At 35.2% G+C, this 20,617-nt stretch overlaps 3 protein-coding genes across 3 annotated transcripts in view; 2 read left to right on the forward strand and 1 right to left on the reverse strand.

The window, feature by feature from the left end:
- Positions 1–20,617, forward strand: part of LOC129787507 (C2 domain-containing protein 5) — a 970,947-nt gene that overhangs the window by 287,696 nt on the left and 662,634 nt on the right. The gene's annotated exons all lie outside the window — the stretch shown is intronic.
- On the reverse strand, positions 7,961–10,636 carry LOC129787589 (ATP-binding cassette subfamily G member 4-like). The gene is made up of 8 exons (XM_055823308.1): positions 10,438–10,636; positions 10,259–10,370; positions 9,964–10,153; positions 9,385–9,895; positions 9,191–9,315; positions 8,952–9,120; positions 8,626–8,882; positions 7,961–8,552 (listed from the first exon to the last, which is right to left on the reverse strand). Exons 1-8 carry the CDS (start codon positions 10,529–10,531, stop codon positions 8,205–8,207), a joined length of 1,806 nt encoding a protein of 601 aa, XP_055679283.1. The 5' UTR covers positions 10,532–10,636; the 3' UTR covers positions 7,961–8,204.
- LOC129786898 (ATP-binding cassette sub-family G member 1-like) lies at positions 14,080–16,467 on the forward strand. Its single transcript, XM_055822151.1, has 8 exons — positions 14,080–14,113; positions 14,241–14,352; positions 14,429–14,618; positions 14,687–15,197; positions 15,269–15,286; positions 15,698–15,867; positions 16,121–16,354; positions 16,456–16,467. The coding sequence occupies exons 1-8, from the start codon at positions 14,080–14,082 to the stop codon at positions 16,465–16,467; spliced, it is 1,281 nt and encodes a 426-aa protein (XP_055678126.1).

The raw sequence follows: 20,617 nt of genomic DNA on the forward strand, positions 1-20,617 counted from the left end.
TGTGATCCAGAAAGTGGAACTACATTATACTCCGTTGGAATCCCCACGGCACCCCCCAAAAACCTTCCACTTGGAGGGAGGTGTTATCTGAGAATCATGATAATACACATTGCATGAAAATTGAGCTCTATTTAGGCAGTTACACCAATATACCGAACCCACAGTGTATCAGTATTTGGGGAAAATATAAAGCTACATTACTGCCGGGGGGTTGAATGTCTCAAAGATTGCTTCAAAGAGGTTGTTTATTGTTATTTTTTGGCATTTTAAGTGAACTGGAAATTCAAATATATATTTTTCCGAGTTTTTATTGAGGTGATATTTTAGTCTTTTATTTATTTGATTAACCCGGATATGAATGCTAGAAAATTCTCTAGGTGAGGCGGAAAATTTAGCAAAAAAAGCTAGGACCTTTTGCCGTTTTTCTTGATAAGTTTTGTCAATTGTAAGATGATGTCAGACGAATTTTAAAAAATAAATTTAAAGAAGTTAAATAAAAAATAAATTCAAATAAAATAAAGCAATAAAGTGAATAAAATTAAATAGAATTAAACAAAATTTTATAAAATTAAATAAAATTATTCGTGAAACTTGAAAAAATTTTCGTGAAAACTTAAATTTTAAGGGCGGTCTCTTTTCAGAGCTAGTAAAATTAAATCTTTTTTTTTTCTTGGGGTTTTTCTTAACCTTCTTAACTTGTTGGTCACATTTAAAGATTTATAATCGAAGAGTTAGAACATCACTTTCCACCATCTTAGGTGCGACGCCATCTTGAGATTTTCCTCAAAACACAAAGGTAGGTTTTTCTCAGGATCTACTGGATGGATTTTGATGAGGTAAAAATCAAATGAAAGAGGAAATACCAATGCAGATTTTGATGTACCAGAATTTTTAATTTCCATTCTAGGACTGAGAAAAGTAGAAAAATGTGATTTTCGTTCAGATATTTTTGACGTTTTTCCATTTTTCTCAGCCCCAGAATAGAAATTCAAAATTCCGCTACATCAAAATCTGCATTGGTATTTCCTCTTTCATTTGATTTTTACCCCATCAAAACCCATCCAGTAGGTCCTAAGAAAAACCTATTTTTGTGTTTTAGGGCAGTTCTGTGGAAAAGTCAGAAAATTACATGATGGCGAAAAGTTATTATCTTACACTTCATTAATTAAGCTACAAACGTAACCAACATCGGAAAACCAAGTTTAATAAAAATGAAAATATTAAAAATGTTTAAATTCTAACAGCTTTTCCAAGAGATTTCCCTTAATTATTTTTAATTCTTTGGAATTGATTGTAATGAATTGAATCAAAATGGCCCTTGAAAAAATTCTTTAACTGAAAATTTAATCTCTAAAAAATATTCTACTCAGAATTTCCACTCAATAAAGCTTTATAGTACCTAAATATAAATTATTTATTCAATTTCTATCTACTCCAACCCCATTTTACCTTAATTTTTAAAATATTTTCCACCTTGAAAAAAATCCCTTCGCATCTTTGTTATCATTTCACTCTCAGCACAGCTTGAAAAATTCATATAAAAGTTTGTTTGCGAAAAGAATGTTTTTCTTATACGGCGAATATCAACTCGTTATCAAGCACATTTGGTGGAGGAATTTCAATTTCTTGTGTGTCACACATTTTCTTCGTTCTAACAAGGACACTAACATTTGATGCTTTTAAGGATAGTTTTTCCCGCACACTTTTTTCTTCCCTTGCAACCTGCGCACCAACGGAGCATCCTGGGGGAAGATAGATATATTTTATTTACCATTTGGAAGATTGTGTGGAAATGAAAGTATAGCAATTTGGAGCGTTTCATTTTGATGGAATCAATGAAAAATGTGTGTTAGTTGGGAAAGCGAGGCAGCAACTGTGTTAAAAGTTGCTAGTTGTGTGGAGGAAAAGTTGTGTTGTTAGACAAAGTTTCACTCTTGTGGCTTCAATCACATCCCCCTCATAGCACCTCCCTCTGCTGTATACAGCTCTCTCCCCCGCACATCCAACTCATGCTCAGCCCAAGAAGCCAATATAAGGGAAAGCAGCAGCTGAGGGACAAGTGTAATTTGTAAAATTTCACTTTGTGCAAACTTTCTCATAAGTATTGTTGAGCTCTTTTTCCTCGTTGATTTTTTTGTTGGTTGCTACTCCTCCTCTCCACGCCATGACCATCCAGGCTTTCCCATAGCATCCTTCGGGTGGGTTTTCTTATGCCTGAATTCTTCCATGCCAATTTTGCAAATATGAAGGTGCAACGAAGCGTTCTCTGTGTGCAACCACCACCTTGTTTTGCAAGAACCCCATCTCGTGCAGGAGGAATGCCTCTACGTTGTTACTCTCTGTATGCCCAAACAACGTAACAGGTGTGCAATTCTTCCACCCTTGGGTGTCCATGAAGGAAAATTTATTCGGTATTCCTCCCCTTTATTTTATTTTCTCACACAAGAAACTCCCAGAGAAGGCACCATCAAAAAATTTTCCTTGTATCTCCGCAACGTCTTCAAAAGGTATTCTCATACTCATGCTATGATGATGATGTAGGGAGAAAAACAAGGAGAGGGGAACGAAAGCATAACCTTTCCCTTTTCACAGGGAAAACCACCCTCTTTGCAAGAAAATACAAAAGAGACGAGATATGCCACCAAAGAGGCGCCTTTTTTGAGTGGGAAATTCTCCACAACGCTATTTATTTGATATGCAAATAGGACCACAATGAAGTGTTAGTCAATAATGTTTCTTTCAAGTTTTTTACACCCCCTCGTGCCCCCGCAAACCCACCACCTCATCGTTGTGACAGAGTTCATGGCAAAAAGTCCCAGGGTGTGCAAATTTCCTCGTAAATAAAACAGCTAGCAACATAAATTGCTTTTATGTCTGATTGACAGAAACATTATTTTCCCTGTGAGTTCTTGTTTTTTTTCCACCCCTCCTCTTCCTCTTCTGAATCATCCAAAAAATATATTCCATTTGGAAAATGCAATTGAACAAAATAAAATTTTTTTTAAAGAGAACGAAAACATTTTGGGAGGTATGTAGCAAATGAAAGAAAGCTCAGCTCTCTGTGAAGGGTGAGAGAGCTTTTGTGCTATTTGCAGAAGGCAAACGCAAACACGCACGGAAGCTTGACAAACATGGTAAATTCGCGAAATTTCTCTATTTTCATACCACATTTTAGTTCTCTGTTGATTTCCAATCTGTGCCCAATTGTTTGGCAATTCAGTGGCAACATATTGCCTTTGATGTTTGGCATTAACAATCTCCGGCCTTTCATGGTAATATAAATATTATAGACGTGTCTTTTTTTTAAATAGATTGTGAAAAATCATTTCAAAAATCATGGTACACAAATATTTTTTAAGGGGCCACTAATTGCATGAATTTATGGTCATAAATTGAAGTTAGTTTGTATTTGAATTGTATTTGAATCAGTTATTTGATTAAGATCGGCCCAGCAGTTTTGGAGAATATTATTTGTAGCAAACGGATAAACAGAAAAGTCGTATTTTGGCTTTTGTTAAAGGCTAATTCTTCTCAATTAATAAAAAAAACTACTAGTTTTCTCAAGGGGTGTTATCTGTCGAATATTTCGGTTTATTTTACCGAATCATCCAAATTTTGCCAAATAATCCGAATCTCAACGAACAATCTGAATTTTACCGATCGAATAATCCCAATCCGAATAATCTGAATCCTAACGAATAATTCTAATATCGCGGAATAATCAGAATTTTGAATAATCCGAATCAAATTGACGAATAATCGGAATCTCAACGATAGTCTGAATCTTGTAAAGCTATTTGAATGTAGAAATAGTGCCCGGCCCAGAATAAACCGGATTTTCTTGACAAATATTCTGAATCTTAGCAAATAGTCTGATTCTTCTCGAAGAATAATTCGAATCTAATTAACGAATAATCCGAATCTAGACGAATAATTCGAAGATTTTCACTCAGATAAACACCCCTTGAGTATTCTCAGTTGGGTTATTTTGACGTCCATGAAATTCCTCAATAACGCACCTCTCGTTTTTGCATGCGTCCTGGCAGCATGGGAAAATATGTATGTTGGAAAACAACAAAGGACACAAAATAATATTTCAAGTGGAAAATCGAAATCGAAACTTTTCCCATATTGTGTTCGCGCTCTTTTGTGTAGATTTTTTTCCCTCCGACCATTTGATATGCCCCCATATGGGGAGAATTAAATGTAGCCATTGCACTTTTTCTCACAAAGGTGATGAAAAATCCCACTCGCCATTAAATTCCTTTTTTTTTCCTCCCGACGCGCACTGTAATATCTCAATTTTCAGCCCGGAAGCACCGTGAAATTTGCATTTTCAACATGGTTACAATTTTCTGGACATTTTAGTTGTTACTGTGTTTCTTTTTGGAGTTGGGATTTTTTGTTGTTGGTTAAATTGGGGAAAAAAATAGCATGGCACGTTATTTATTGCCGCAGACAACTCTAGATGTTCTGGGCGGATGTTGGAAACTTGCCCATCGCGAACTCTTCATGCTAGTGGCTATGCATACATTTCGCAGATGATGAAGTGCAGATGATTTTTAACTTTTAACTCCCCTCAGGGTCCCTTTTAGTTTTGTGACGCTATTTGTGCTATGTATGCATATAGCATGGCAAAAGTTCCTAAGTCAAGCTGACCCACTTCTCACAGAGTCATCCAACACTAACACTGTTCTTACAAATATTTTGCTTCCTTGCCTCTAAATCACAACATTATGTCATGGGTAGATTCGACGTTGATTGAGCAATTTCCAATATTTGCATGCAGTCAGTTCTTCGGCTCAAGGAAGCGTATGCAGTTATTGTCATGTGTGGGAAATATGGGGAGAGGCTTCTCTGACACCTTTAGAGGAATGGGGTGCATCGAAACAACCCCACAATTGTGCATTCAAGCTAAATCTTCCCCCAAATATTTATTGAGCGTGAACGCTTGATTACACACATAATTAATCATGTCGAAAGGGGTTGCCACTGAATCATCCCTCAAGCCGTAAGAGACATCCAAAAGTCAGACTTCGGAGGTAGGTTAAGGCTCTTAAGTTATATTATTTAGTAGTTTACTCTCAAGCATCTCTCATGGTATAGGGAATTTAATGTTTGATTTGCTGCAAAGCACTATATGTTAGCATTTTTCATTTATAACGATATAAAGTATTACTTTCATGCTCTCAAAATTAGTTGGTATACCACATTTTCATAATACTTTAAAAATAAAATTAAAAAATATTCATAATTAGAAGATAATTCGTTTTACTTTAAAAAAAATTATTCTAATCATTAAAAAGACATTTTTTCTACAAAATTTTAAAGAAATTCAAATATTCTGTAAAGAAAAAATATATAACATTCAGCTTAGAGACATTTAAGGTCTTCAAGGTAGGTCTTAGAATTATAGATCTAAGCCATGTCTGACTAAAACATAAATTCAGCATTTTTGCTATTTCCTCCATCTTGTCATCCTCTGGCACTTATTAGTATTTATGGAAGTATTTTATATGTAAATGTAATATCTGGGAAATTGGCTAATTTCTCCTCTATTTTTTTTTCTCACAGCATCTCAATTGGGTCCAAATGGAACCAAAAGCTCCGCAGTGTCTGCATGAAATTTTCCAAGGAGAGAAAAGTTATGATGGACACTATGGGGAAGACAGTGACCAAATGAGGTACAAGCTGTTGACCACAGAATAAATTAAATGGTTCACCCGATTTAATAAAACAGTTAATTAAGCAAATTTCTCCCATGCAAACCACCCCCACAGAACCAACCCACCTCCATACCCACACACACATCTCTGCGGTACAAATGTGTCTCTGGAACAATAAATGGTCTCTCATGGCAGGATGGGGGGAAGTTCATTAATTTCTACGTATAGGGGAGACCGGGGTAAAAATAGTCAATTTGCGTAAATCCTTATCTGCAGGATTCCCCAAGGGCAAGAAAATTTCCTCGATAGGTCATTCTTATAGGAAATTTCCTGGCCTACAACTTTGTCTCAGACCACTTTTCTCTATCTCCACGGGAAATATGAGTTTTCGAGCTTTTCCTAAACCCTTCCGCTTCTGACTTTTTTTAAACGCGGCGGGTAAATATAGTCACCAGTTGGCTAAATAAAGTCGGTCGAATTTTCCGGCATTTCCAATGATTTTCCACCTGAGAGATTGATAGTAGTTGATAGCTAAACTTCTCACCTTTTGATCCGCGACAAGGAATTTCACTTTTATACGCACTAAAACAGAGAATTTTGCGATTTTCTCAAACACGCCATTTTGCAACAAATGAATAGAAAATATGTCAAAAATTTCGATCTCCCATATGATTTACATGGGTTGACCCGATCTACCCCAAGGGGTATGTTTTGATTCAAAAAATTGTAGAGAAAAATCATTAAAAGTTATTGAAGAATACACCTTGGCAATGTTTTCTGTAGTAACCCAGCTAGTGAGAAAAATTATCAGATTGGAAAATTGCTGAAGGAAAACTTCGGAAAACTCGTTTTTCTCAATACGCAAAAGTTTGGGAAATGGGCCAAAAATTTATTTTCATTTTTAACTCCTAAAGTACTGATCGGATAACCTCCAAATTATTGTCAAAAATTATAGGTTGGTAGGGCTTTCCACCCTAATTTTTTCCGATTTTTCCGATTTATATTTTGAGAGAAATTGGCATTTGAAAATTCCAAAATGACTATTTTTACCCCGGTCTCCCCTATAACAAAAGTTTTCTCTGACCGCAGAACTGTGCAAAAGGGGTCCCACTCACACACAGACATTTCTGGAAAACGCACATGGATGGCACCCACGTTGGACCCACTTGGGGACCAACATTAGCAGCATGAATATTTAATTTTTGCTACATTTCAGCTGGACTGCGTGTGGAATTAATTTGAAGGGAATTAGGGCACAGGACATTCTGTTCAGATGCTATGTCCGAGTGGTACAACATTAATAAGTTCATTATTCGGCAATGAGCTTTTGGGTCAAGCACACCGGGGGGTGGCAGCGTTGGGAAACGTGTGAAAAATCCAAATGTGAATTTCCTCGTGTGTGTGTTTGTTCTCATTTCCTGAAGTCTCCTCTCTTTGGAAGGATTCTGCACTAATCCTGGTTTGTATTATGCTAAATGCCCAAAACGCGGAGCCACACCCTTCTGTCGTCGTACTAAAAGAATTGACACCAAACCCACTGAAAAGTTGAAAATTGCCTCCCATAGCTATTTGAGCACGTCTCACCACTCATGGATATTTATAGCATACACTCCAAATAATGGCTTTGTTTATAGTTCATCCCCCACAAACATCCAACCAAAACCACCCCCACGAACCCCTGCTTATGGAAACATATTCCCCACACATTTGCCACATCCCATGGAATCGCATGGCGCGCGAATGGAGTACTCTCTAAAGCCCAGAAAGTCATCTTGAGACTCACTTCCGAGGGATGTCTTCGAGAGGGACATAAATATAAGAGGAAGAACCCAGATCTGGGTGCGAAAAACAGTCACTTAGGAGTCCTTCGGAGACATCCCGCCATCATCCACCCCAGTCGTGGTTTTCTCTCCTTTTTTTCTCAATTCCCGCTCTCTTAACAATCCCGAGGGAACTTCCCAACCACTTACCTCGAGACATTTTTTCTTGTAAGTTATTTGCGGTGAGGTGAAAGAGTTTGGCTTGTAGTTGTGGAATTTGCTAGCATTCTGGGAATTCCGTGAAAATCCATGAGGTCCTTTGCATAAATCAGCCTTATTAATATAAATTGGGGTACATGTTTGAGGATATTTCAACCCCCAAAATGTTGTGAGGTGAATCTGGGAATTTGGAATCAAGGAAGGAAGCTCAAAAGATTGTGCTTTAGTAGCTTTGTCATGTGGGTTTTTAAAGCTTTGGGGTTATAATCTACGTAAGGAGCAAAAATAAATAAATTAAAAATATATCAAAAGCTCGTTATTTCATACCATTTATTCTTAACTTTATAGTTTATTTCATAAGTTTCATAAAGAAAAGAAAAAAAAACATTTTTATGGCTTTTAATTTTTTAAAAGCTCTTTTCAAGCTCAGAGAACGTGATATTAAGCAAAACAATTAAATAAATAAAATCACCGAAAAAAAAACCTTTCCATGTTTAAGTGATTCCATTAAACATTAAAAGCAAAAAATAAGATGAATATTTTATAAAATTTGTTTAAATTATCTGATTAACCTCTTGACTTGCCTTCTAAGTGCAATAATTGTGATTAATTTTAAAACAACAATCCAAATGAAAATTCCTACAAAATTCCAGACATAGCTGGTTTCTTCAATGTCAAAATTTTCCAGAATCTTTTTGGGGGATTTAAAGTAGCAAGATATTCCATCACATGTCAGATCTTCACGATCAAACCCATAAACTGCTTGTAGGATTCCCTCAAAGTAGTACCGCATGAAGGAAGCATAGGACAAAGGTTTCAAATAGAATGGTAATAAACTATAGCGAATAAGAAATCCCGAATACATAACCATCAGCAGAGATACTGCAGGAACAATAAATATTCCCATCTAAGAGAGAAAAAAATTAGATTGAAAAAAAAAAGATTAAATAAACTTGATATAAATACTAGAATGAACTTACTTGAACTCCAAAAATAATTCCAACAGCACAGCCACAGAAAAACGCCTTTACGGTCAATAAGATGATTAAAGCTGATACAAAAAATACCCTGTAGGAATCAGTAGGTTGCCCTGACATGTAGTAAGCTGGTATTAATGTTGCAAAAGAACAAACAAGAAGTATCGGAAGATCAGCCAAGATTTTCGCGTAGAAATACGGAAAGAAGGTGTACCGATTATTTAAGAATTCTCTATGAAATATTTTCGATTCTGAAGGGTCTGAAAAAATAAAATATTATTATTTTAAACAGATGTCTGACAAATAAGTTATTCAAACATCGTACTTACAGAGTAGAATAATAGGAATGGCATTCCCGAAGAAAGTGAGAGACATTAGTATAAAAAATAAGCAAATGTTGGGCTGAATCCTAGCAGCGTCACCACCGATATCGTAGTAAGTTAAACCAAAAAGAACCCCTGCTAATACGTGTACTAATAATTTTAATCGAGTTACCATCTATGAAAGATATGAAACAGATTAAAAGTAATTTTTCTTTTAACCCATAAGAAAAAGTTCTAAAACTTACTGGTTCCCTGTGATTGCAAAGGAAAGCTCTGGAGAGGAGAATGCAGAATTGTTTCCACTGAGAAAGAGGATGAGAGAAGCTTTCTATAAGTTGAAGATCGTCCTTACTTCCGTCTGGGGTCATCCCTTAAAGAAAAAGGCAAATAAATTTTCAAAAAAAAAACTTTTTAATGGAAAGATAAGTTTTCAACTCACCATTCCTGCTAATATTTAAGGAGCTCAAACTATTTGCAATTGATTGTTGTGTCTTAACACAATCTCTTGCTTTTACAAGTAGAAGCTCACGGTTTCCTTGTCTCTGCTGACTGGCAACTTCGAGGATAAAATCAGCACGGTTGTAGTACTGAGGACAGAGGAAGCCAGCTTCTTGAAATCTCGGAACAATATCCTCAACTGAACCATTGTAGAGGCACTGTCCATCAGAAAGGACGTAGATATCGTCAAAAAGCTCTAACACAAATGACGAGGGTTGGTGAATCACACAAATTACAGTTCGACCCGATCGTGCCAGATCCTTCAGGTGCCTCACAACCTGCACAGTGGAGACACTATCTAGACCACTTGTTGGTTCATCGAAGATCATCACAGGTGGATTTGTGATCAACTCCTCGCCAATCGCCAAGCGCTTCCTTTCGCCTCCTGAAAGCTTTTCAACATGATTGTGGAGACACTTTTCCATTCCAAGCAGCTGCACAATATCCTCAACCTGAACATCAAATAATCAAATTAATCTTCTAATCAAACAGGTGAGTTTGATTAATTTCTTAGCCTTACAATCGTTAATCTTGCAATCTCCGAAGTATTTGTTGGTAATTTAAATTTCGCAGCATATTCCAGAGTTTCCCTCGTTGTGAGCTTACCCAGAAATGTAATATCCTGAGCAATATAGGCAGAGTTTTTCCTAATAAAACTCTGGTTTACTTTTTCTCCGTTAATTAACAAAATACTTTCATTTGATGGTTTCCTACAAACAAAAATTTAGAATGACATTATATATGTACATATATTTTATGTGAGTAACATAGAAGAAAAAATGTTGAATAGTTTGAATGAATGTATGTAAATCTACTTTAAACCAGATAGGATGTTCAAGAGAGTCGATTTTCCAGCTCCGGATGGTCCAACAATGGCAGAGAGACGTCCTGCATTGAAGCTACCACGAAGATTTTTTAGAATATTAACTGAAAATCGCACAAGAAGATTAAGAACTTTGTGTAATAAAAGTTTTTCTAACCACGCTTAAATCACCTTTTTCTGATTTATTCACAGAGAAGCTGAGATTGTCGAAATAAATACTTTTTCTCTCACTAATAGTCACTAAATCAATGGTAACATCACCCATTTTAATATTCTAACTATTAGTTTACAGAAGAATTGAAATAATGTTTAATACACAAAAGAATTACTTATAAAAGACTTCTGCGCGATTCAGCTTCCAAATTGCAACTAAAATGTTCTTTAATTTCTTTAAATTATCTTAATTAATTGTACAAGATATAGTGTGATGTTGGCATATTTTTTGCACACATTAGCAATAATTAAATATTTAAAAAAAACAAATATTTTACCATTTAAATTACATTAATTGCAAGCTTAAATAAAATTTTATGGTTTTATTTGAATAAATAAAAACAGAATTTTATTTATTAAGAGAAATTACCGTATTGAGGTGAATTTACCCTACTTTATAAAATTGTTTTCTTATTACCTGCAAACTTAAAAAAAAACATATAAAAGCTACAAAAAAGTGAGACGTTTGTCTTTTCTCGAAGCATAATAAGTTTTTCTCTTTAACTACAGTCATAAAACTTCTTTAAAAAAATAATAAAACATTTTACCTGTGTTAAGATCAGTATTTTTCAGAGTTATGATAAATGTTTGATAAAAGAAATCAATTAAATATTCAGGAATTAGAAAGGAGTCTATTCATATCATGCATTAAATTTTAATTTAATGAAATAAAAAAAATTAATCATTTTTTAAAATTATTTTATACAAAATTCCAAGAAAGCTCTACCGACAGTCTGTAGAAAACATTTTTATTAAAGCATTTTTTAAGTTAATCTATTTTTTATAAAATTTCTTTAATAAAACTCTAAATATTTCTCATTGAAATGAAAGAATTTATAGTCATAAATAATTATTTTGATGGTTTTGAATGCACATCAGTGTTCTCGTTGGCAACTAATGAGGATAAATGGAGGCTCTACAGGGGATGAGTTTCAGAATTATTGTAGAGCGTTCCTCCCTGTAAATACTGTACACCGAACGATGAATTTGCAACGTGATAAATAGCATGGGCGAGAGTTTAAATTCCTCCAAATAATCATCCTCTCTTCATACACTCAAATAGTAGGGCGATAAACTCTCACACCTAGAAGTTCATCCCCATCCTGATGAGGTGGATGATTTTCTTCGCCAAGTTCTTCCACCGCCGGTAGGAATTGTCTGTTGCAATGAAAATCATTTTGCAGGATGTGTGGCAATTAATTGTTCTTTCTGCAATCCCCACACACCTCAATTCACCCCCAAAGCCACCCCATGATCAAAATCCCTGGAATTTTGGGGAAGTTTCGATTAAGAAAAGCGAGGGTGGCTCTTGGGGGTGGTTTTGGTTCGAAATTGTGGGTGCTAATAAATTTCTTTTTATCTCAATTCAACAGTTTTGTGGTTTCTCCGACGGGGGAGTTGAATTCGGGGATCTCTATGGATGAAATGTGGCCATGGGGGTGGGATGTAGAAGTGCTGACAATGAAAAACTGATACAAGATAGCATAAATCATCAATATAGTTATGAGTTTGGTTCGATGGCCAAAAAAGGGAAGGAAATTTCCATCATGCAGATGATTTTCCATTAAGTGAATTTAATGAGACATCTCTCAATGATTATTTTTGCAAAGAGAAAATCTTCCGCAAGTGCCTCGATGAAATAATTAGGCAGTCTTGGTGGTCTACTGTCGGGACGGAGGGACGAAGAAAAGACTTTTTAATGTTCTTCGTGCTGGAAAGTCAATGAAAATCTCATGAGACTCCTTGGAAAATTGTCTCTTGGGGGGATGGTTTCATTTTTTGCACTTGATTCTGTGGAAAATCCACACTGTTCTAGCGCTTCCTCATTAAAATCCTCCACTCTATTGCGAATTAAATGCCACCCCATGTTCGCATTCCAACATGGAAAAAATACGCAATAATATAAACTGGCGAGAAAATGTGGGTAATTCTGTAGATGAAAATGAGCGTGGAAATGGCAAGGGATCGTCTGCACACGGGGAAAGACAGTGGGAATTTATTTTTCCACACTTTGCATTCCTTCGCTTCAGCAGGGGATGGGGATGGGAATGTAGATAAGACAAAACCCTTTCGCGAGCCAATTTCGAAAGCTCTTGAAAATGGAACTTTTCTTTTGGGAAGGGTTGATGGGTATGAGAAGTACCCTCAAGCATGATTAGCAAAACGATCTGAAATATTCAAATGGGGCGCTCAATGGTATTTTTGTGAGTGATAATTTGTGCAAGACTTAATGAAAAAGTCCTCCAAAAAGGAACTCTTTATGCTCCCGAGAAGTAACTCGTGGGAGGTGATAAAATTAATGAAAAGTGAAAATTGGGTGATTACACTTTTTTGCGCTCTATTATTTGTTCTTCCACATTCAAGGGCAAAATATAATTTAATTAGGAGAGTATGGAGTGAAATTGAGCAAAAATTAAATATTTTGAGCTTTGGGGGGTGTTTGGAAAGGATTTCTTATTATTTTGAAGAAAATTTATTTACTTTTTTTTTATTATTTAGGCACAATATTCTTATTTTAACAACCTGTTTGTTTACAGAAAGTTTTGGAGATAAAAAAAATTATTAGGTATGAAAAACTAAGTACATACATGTATGTTTTGTGCGTTTTGTGAGACTTGGTTACAGACGGAAACATTTTCGCGGCCCACGAGAAAAAATCCTATAAATCAAATCTCTTTATAGAAACTAATGATTTACATTTAAACAATATTTTATAAATGAATAAATTATTTTATAAATTAAAAGATAATTTATAGTTTAATAAAAAGCCATGTAATAAACCTATTAGAAGAAAATCGAATGATTAGTGTGAAATTATTCTACAAAGTTCATAAATAATTACATGTTTTGGTTAAACTACAACCCATACATACAATAGGAAAGCAAAAGTAACGTGAGACCCACGAGATCAAAGAAAACAATCAAGAAACGATAGCTGTGGAATATGTTAGTCATCATAGTGTTTTCAAGTATTTTTTTCTGGACATTGACTCGTGTAAGAAACCAGTTTTTATGCTCAGAATTAGAGAGAGAAAAAGCGCGTGATTTTTTTTTTTGCTTTCATTATATGCTTTGTAAAGTCCACATGTATAAAAATTTACATGATAGGGTCAGTTGTACTCAATATGGGACACAATATTCCGTATAAGTTATTATTGTATATTTATGTTCTATTTTCATTTAACGCTTTAGGATCGAATTTACTTAAAAGGCTAAAACATTCCATAAAGAAAATATTTAAAAGTTATTAGTACCTATACTTAAATGAGAATCATAATGAGTCAAAAAAAAATCCTAGAATTAAGAAAAATATGGTAATTTTATAAAATAATAATTCAAATAATTTAAGCTCCTTTTTTTGAACCTGTTTTAAAATTAATAGGTAATTTTTTAATGAAGTACCTCATATCAGGACAATGTACCCTACATAACATATTCTTAGCTGTCTTAGCTCAATTAATTCAAATAAGGTATACGCAATGAAAGATTATCTTAGTTCTAACTTTGAAGCCGAATCGTGCAGAAGTCTTTTACAAATAATTCTTTTGTCTATTAAACATTATTTCAATTCTTCTGTGAACTAATAGTTAGAATATTAAAATGGGTGATGTTACCATTGATTTAGTAACTATTAGTGAGAGAAAAAGTATTTATTTCGACAATCTTAACTTCTCTGTGAATAAATCAGAAAAAGGTGATTTAAGCGTAGTTAGAAAAACTTTTATTACACAAAGTTCTTAATCTTCTTGTGCGATTTTTAGTTAATATTCTAAAGAATGTTCGTGGTAGCTTCAATGCAGGACGTCTCTCGGCCATTGTTGGACCATCCGGAGCTGGAAAATCGACTCTCTTGAACATCCTCTCTGGTTTAAAGTAGATTTACATACATTTTTTCTATGTTAGTCACATAAAATATATGTATATATGTTTTACTACATTGTTTATTTAGGAAACCATCAAATGAAAGTATTTTGTTAATTAACGGAGAAAAAGTAAACCAGAGTTTTATTAGGAAAAACTCTGCCTATATTGCTCAGGATATTACATTTTTGGGTAAGCTCACAACGAGAGAAACTCTGGAATATGCTGCGAAATTTAAATTACCAACGAATACTTCGAAGATTGCAAGATTAACGATAGTAAGTCTAAGAAATTAATCAAACTCACCTGTTTGATTAGAAGGTTAATTTGATTATTTGATGTTCAGGTTGAGGATATTGTGCAGCTGCTTGGAATGGAAAAGTGTCTCCACAATCATGTTGAAAAGCTTTCAGGAGGCGAAAGGAAGCGCTTGGCGATTGGCGAGGAGTTGATCACAAATCCACCTGTGATGATCTTCGATGAACCAACAAGTGGTCTAGATAGTGTCTCCACTGTGCAGGTTGTGAGGCACCTGAAGGATCTGGCACGATCGGGTCGAACTGTAATTTGTGTGATTCACCAACCCTCGTCATTTGTGTTAGAGCTTTTTGACGATATCTACGTCCTTTCTGATGGACAGTGCCTCTACAATGGTTCAGTTGAGGATATTGTTCCGAGATTTCAAGAAGCTGGCTTCCTCTGTCCTCAGTACTACAACCGTGCTGATTTTATCCTTGAAGTTGCCAGTCAGCAGAGACAAGGAAACCGTGAGCTTCTACTTGTAAAAGCAAGAGATGGTGTTAAGACACAACAATCAATTGCAAATAGTTTGAGCTCCTTGAATATTAGCAGGAATGGTGAGTTGAAAACTTATCTTTCTATTAAAAAGTTTTTTTTTTTTGAAAATTTGTTTGCCTTTTTCTTTAAGGAATGACCCCAGACGGAAGTAAGGACGATCTTCAACTTATAGAAAGCTTCTCTCATCCTCTTTCTCGGTGGAAACAATTCTACATACTCCTCTCCAGAGCTTACTTATGCAATCACAGGGAACCAGTAAGTTTTAGAACTTTTTTGGTTTGAAAGAAAATTACTTTTAATATGTTTCATTTCTTTTACAGATAGTAACTCGATTTAAAATAGTAATACACGTATTAGCAGGGATTCTTTTTGGTTTAACTTACTACGATATCGGAAATAATGCTGATAGAACTCAGCCCAACATTTGCTTATTCTTTGTTCTAATAGTACTGATTTTCTTCGGGAATGCCATTCCAATTATTCTACTCTGTAAGCACAAAGTTAGAACAACTTTTGTTGATACCTTTTGAAACAAAAAAAAAAAATTTTATTCTTTCAGACCCATCGGAATCGAAAATATTTCACAGAGAATTCTTAAATAATCGCTACACCTTCTTCCCGTATTTCTACGCGAAAATCTTGGCTGATCTTCCGATTCTTCTTATTTGTTCTTTTGCCACATTAATACCAGCTTACTACATGTCTGGGCAACCCACTGAGTCCTACAAGGTATTTTTTGTATCAGCTTTAATCTTCTTACTGACCGTAAATGCGTTTTTCTGTGGCTGTGCTGTTGGAATTATTTTTGGAGTTCAAGTAAGTTCATAAAAATATTAAAAATCAATATTTAAATCTATTTACTTTTTGATAAAAAAATGTTTTTTTTTAGATGGGAATATTTATTTTGCCTTCAATATCTTTGCTGATGGTTATGTACTCAGGATTTCTCATTAGCTACAATCTAATTCCATCTTATTTGAAGCCTCTATCGTATCTTTCTTTTGTACGGTACTACTTCGAGGGACTCCTTCAAACAATCTATGGATTTGATCGTGAAGATCTGGACTGTGAAGGAATATCTTGCTTCTTCAGATCTCCCAAGAAGATTCTCGAGAATTTGGCCATAGATGAAACTAATTATGTGTGGGATTTTGTGGGAAGTTTCATTTGGATTGTTGCTTTAAAATTAATCACAATTTTTGCACTTAGAAGGCAGGTAAAAAAATTAATCATATAAAACTTCCTAAAAATTCTATATTTCATATATTTATTTCTGTACTTTGAAGCAATTTATTTTTAATCATAAATGGTTTATAGGTCAACTTGTAACCACTTTTTATAGTATTTTTAGTCTCAGGGTGTTAAAGATCAGTTTAAGTCCAGAAAAATGTACTTTAGATATTCAAACTTCTCAAACTTATTTTAATTTACTCAAAGGTTTATTCTTTATTTTTAACCTTGACAGGAATCTTTAAAAAAAAAGTCATTATAATTAAGCTTTAATGAAAACTGTTTTCAATTAAAATAAAAGTAAATAACAGTGTGTATATAAAATTTTCTTTGCGTCATATTTTCCAGAGAAAGTTAATAAATTACTTTTATTTACAGTAATAAAGAAAAACTTCTTAAGTTCATTCAACTCACGTACAAAAAGAGTATAAATTAAAATCCTTTAATTAAATGGATTTAGTGTGAGAAAAAAAAAACGAAATTCCATTGAGAATTGTTTGCTCACAGAATTAAACTCAAGTGGAAAAAAATACTTGTACGAAAAATTGCATCAACGGGGAGATTTTTAATGAAATTCTCATTTCATAGGAAATCCGTTTTAATAACTCCTAAAGAAGCTTTCTCTATGACGAAAAAAGGTTTCCATTTTCACGCGTGGCGGACATAAAAAGCTGCCTTTTTGGATGGGTGGGGGTGGGACCTCATCAAAACTCAAAAGTCATTAGACGAGAATGACTGTTGTCACAGAGATGTGCTCCTTTCGAATTCCATCTCCGTTGCGAAATGTCTCTTTAATTGGATTTTTATTGAAAAGTCGCCGGAGCAAATTACACGCCGTGATCCCCATGAGATTGTGAGGATGGGGAGGGGGGTGTGGGGGTTGAGGGTAGCGCACACTTGAGTCATTCGAAAACTGCGCGAAGGGGTTGGGAGTTGAAAGTTTAATGCTTTCGTCAGCATAAAGTTCACATAAACAACCTCATCACATTCCGGCGGTGTGTAATTATTTATGTTGGGGGAGACCCGGGTGTGGGTTTCCTTAATTAATGACATTATGTAATTATGCTGATGCTCCGGCGTGGGTGCATGGAAAGGAAAAGGAACTACCAAAAGAGCTGGCAAGGCGAGCTCTCGCACGGATGCTGGCGAAGATGGTGGCAAGACATCCACCACCCGGTGTGAGGAGTCTTCGTCAAATTACTCCCCCCTAAAGCTTCCATCCACACACACACATGATTAAGGGTGGATTTCAAATGGGTTCACCCCATGTCTTTGCAATGGCACAACGTTAGTGGATGGGCGGGGTTTTTGTCTTTCACAAGATTAGGCTACCAAACTCCTGAGAATTATAGATAGGAGACATCCACACCGAATTCCAACACAATGGCAAAGTACATTAAAATGTTAAAATATTATTCTCCTTATTAATGCTGTAGCCCCTTTCCGAGGGATAGTTTTGTGAGGCATTCTAGAAAATTTATACTTTCCATTATCATGTGATTCACTAAAGCCCCATGCCGTATGAGCTCTGCCACAGGGGAGGAATGGAATTATTCATCAAGACTATTCATGTGATTCATGGTGAAGTATTAATCCTTCATTTTGTGGGATTCTACCTAATTTAGGGCAACCAAGATAGAAGGAGAGATTTTCCACTGATAAAAGGAGATTTATCATTGAAAAGCCTTCGAATATGTATGTTTAGGCATAAATGTATGATTTGTATATGATATATAAATTATTGAATTTGTAAAATAATTATTAACCCTTTCGTGACAGATTTGTGAATCAGACGTTGAAAATTCACATCAAACGTTAGAAGACAATTTGTCAAATGATTTAATGTCTTTAAATTTAAAAAAAAATCTTAAATACTTGAATAGATTTTTTCTTACGCTCCTGATCCTGATGAATGCCCCAAATAAATACGAAATGTCATTGCAGATAACAACCAAACCAAACATTTAATTGATTTAGGAACTTCTTAAACAATTTTAGCTGTGATTCTTTCGAAGAAAAGAATAGCACAGCTTCTGTGTCCACTCTAAAACTCAAGGTCGTCAGATCGGGCTCAAACTTGGTATGAGCACGAATTAGGGTCCCCACATTCCAAAAAACGTATGCGCCGAAAAACTTTTCCGGCCGTCCGGCCGTAGTTTGAAGCTCAATTACAAGAGAACGGTAATAGATAGAGACTTGCGGTCACCGGCAAAGTTCAATTATCGACTGGAAGTCGTCAACTATGATATCAAATTCGACGCCCCACCCCTGCATCCGCCATTTTGATTTTTTTTCAATTTTGTTTTCACTATATCTCAGCCTCTATTATAGCTAGAGGTCTAAAATTTTAATATGTTATAGGGGCCCTTAAGACCTTTTCAACGATACCCCATTTTCAAAAATCGGACAAGCGGTTTAGTAAATATAGACTTTTATCGAAAGTCGGCCATAACTCCTAAACCGGTTGACCGATTTTAACCAAACCGGTTTTGAATGAAAGATCTCAAAAAGGTCTACAATTATCTATACATAGGAAGTTTCAGAAGTTACCGCTAGAGGGCCTACAATAAAAAACCAAAGTTTCGATGAGTTTTCGACCAGTTTTCGATTAATATCTCAAAAACTGGACGATAGATTTCGATTAAATTTTAGTATGTTATAGGTGATAGGTACACCTTTTAATAAAAAAAAAATAAAAAAAATTTATGTCGCGGTTTTAGAGATCTAGACCAAAACAAGTTTCCATATGTACCGATTGTTGTAATATTGCCTTATATCGGCTTAACGATACTTGATAGAGGCTTTTCGATTGAAGTTTCATTAGGTATAGTGGGTATGACCTATCAGATTTTACTAATTTCAAAATTCAAAATGGCCGCCTTCTGCCTTTTTGCTACATCAACAATTACTTTCACCTATTCACATGTATTTTAAACAAACTAATTGGCGCCCCGCGAAGCGGGGCGCCTTTTTTATACATAAAAAATATAAAAATATATAAACCTATAAATATACATATATAAGTACAATGATGGTCCAGCAGAGTAAAGGGAATGTACTGGTAAGTTTCACTTACGGGCTGTGATTCTTTCTTCAGATGACAGTCAAAGTGTGGTGAAAATTGAGGTGGATAAATTTTTAGGAATGGCTTTCTCACGCAACGAATCACAGCCAACGCGCATGAGTAAGCCTTTCCCCAGAATTTACACGCGTTGGCTGTGATTCGATGCGTGAGAAAGCCATTCCTAAAAATTTATCCACCTCAATTTTCACCACACTTTGACTGTCATCTGAAGAAAGAATCACAGCCCGTAAGTGAAACTTACCAGTACATTCCCTTTACTCTGCTGGACCATCATTGTACTTATATATGTATATTTATAGGTTTATATATTTTTATATTTTTTATGTATAATTTTTACTTCTTTTACAAATCAGAGCTAATTTTAAGAATTTTACTTCCTTCCCCTCTTTAACCGGCACTTTATCGTCCTAGCATCCAACTTTCACCCACGTGCGCCTTTTAGTGGTGATTCGTGGGGATCGTGCTATGTACATTTGTGCTGCGGTAGGTGTTGAGATGACAATAAATTTCAAATGTGCGGCTCTGTACTATTAAAATGTAGCCGCCTCACATGGTGCTGTTCTCACATGAATTTCCCGCCTAAAATTTGTGCGTGCGAGAAAAAGCCGCCCACCCATCCACCCTCTGTTCCAAGTGAAAATTGCGAATGTTGGGAAAATGCTGAGTGGTTATAGGAGATTAGAGACAAAGATAATATTCTCAAGTGTAGGAAGAATTCTAGTCATCTCTAAGAGTTATTCGGGATTATGTCACATTCCATAAGTTTCTCATACATATTTATTTGGAACACTCGACTAAGGGGGTGCTCTGGCATGAATTTTCTCAGACAACGAGACAAAAAATATTTCTCACCCCTTCCCTCACTTTTCTCGCACCCATTTCAGGGGGTGGCTTTTTCACACAGTATGAGGCAAAGTTTTCGAAAAGGGATTTCAGAATGAAATTTATGCCCTTCAACGGAAGGAAGAGAGTTCCTAATTCTTTTCTAAGTATTTTCGTTAAGTTTTAAATTTTTGGGTAAATCTTTTAAAGGTTTAAAAGTATATTTTAAGGGTTTTGAATTTGAGAAAAAAATAGAAATATATATAAATATTGCAATCCTTGCAATAAATCTCCCTCTCTGTTTGTGCTAATTAACAAACTCTGATGAATTTTCTAATCAAA

The sequence above is a fragment of the Lutzomyia longipalpis genome, chromosome 1 (genome assembly GCF_024334085.1).
Source record: "Lutzomyia longipalpis isolate SR_M1_2022 chromosome 1, ASM2433408v1".
Taxonomy (NCBI): Eukaryota; Metazoa; Arthropoda; class Insecta; order Diptera; family Psychodidae; genus Lutzomyia; species Lutzomyia longipalpis.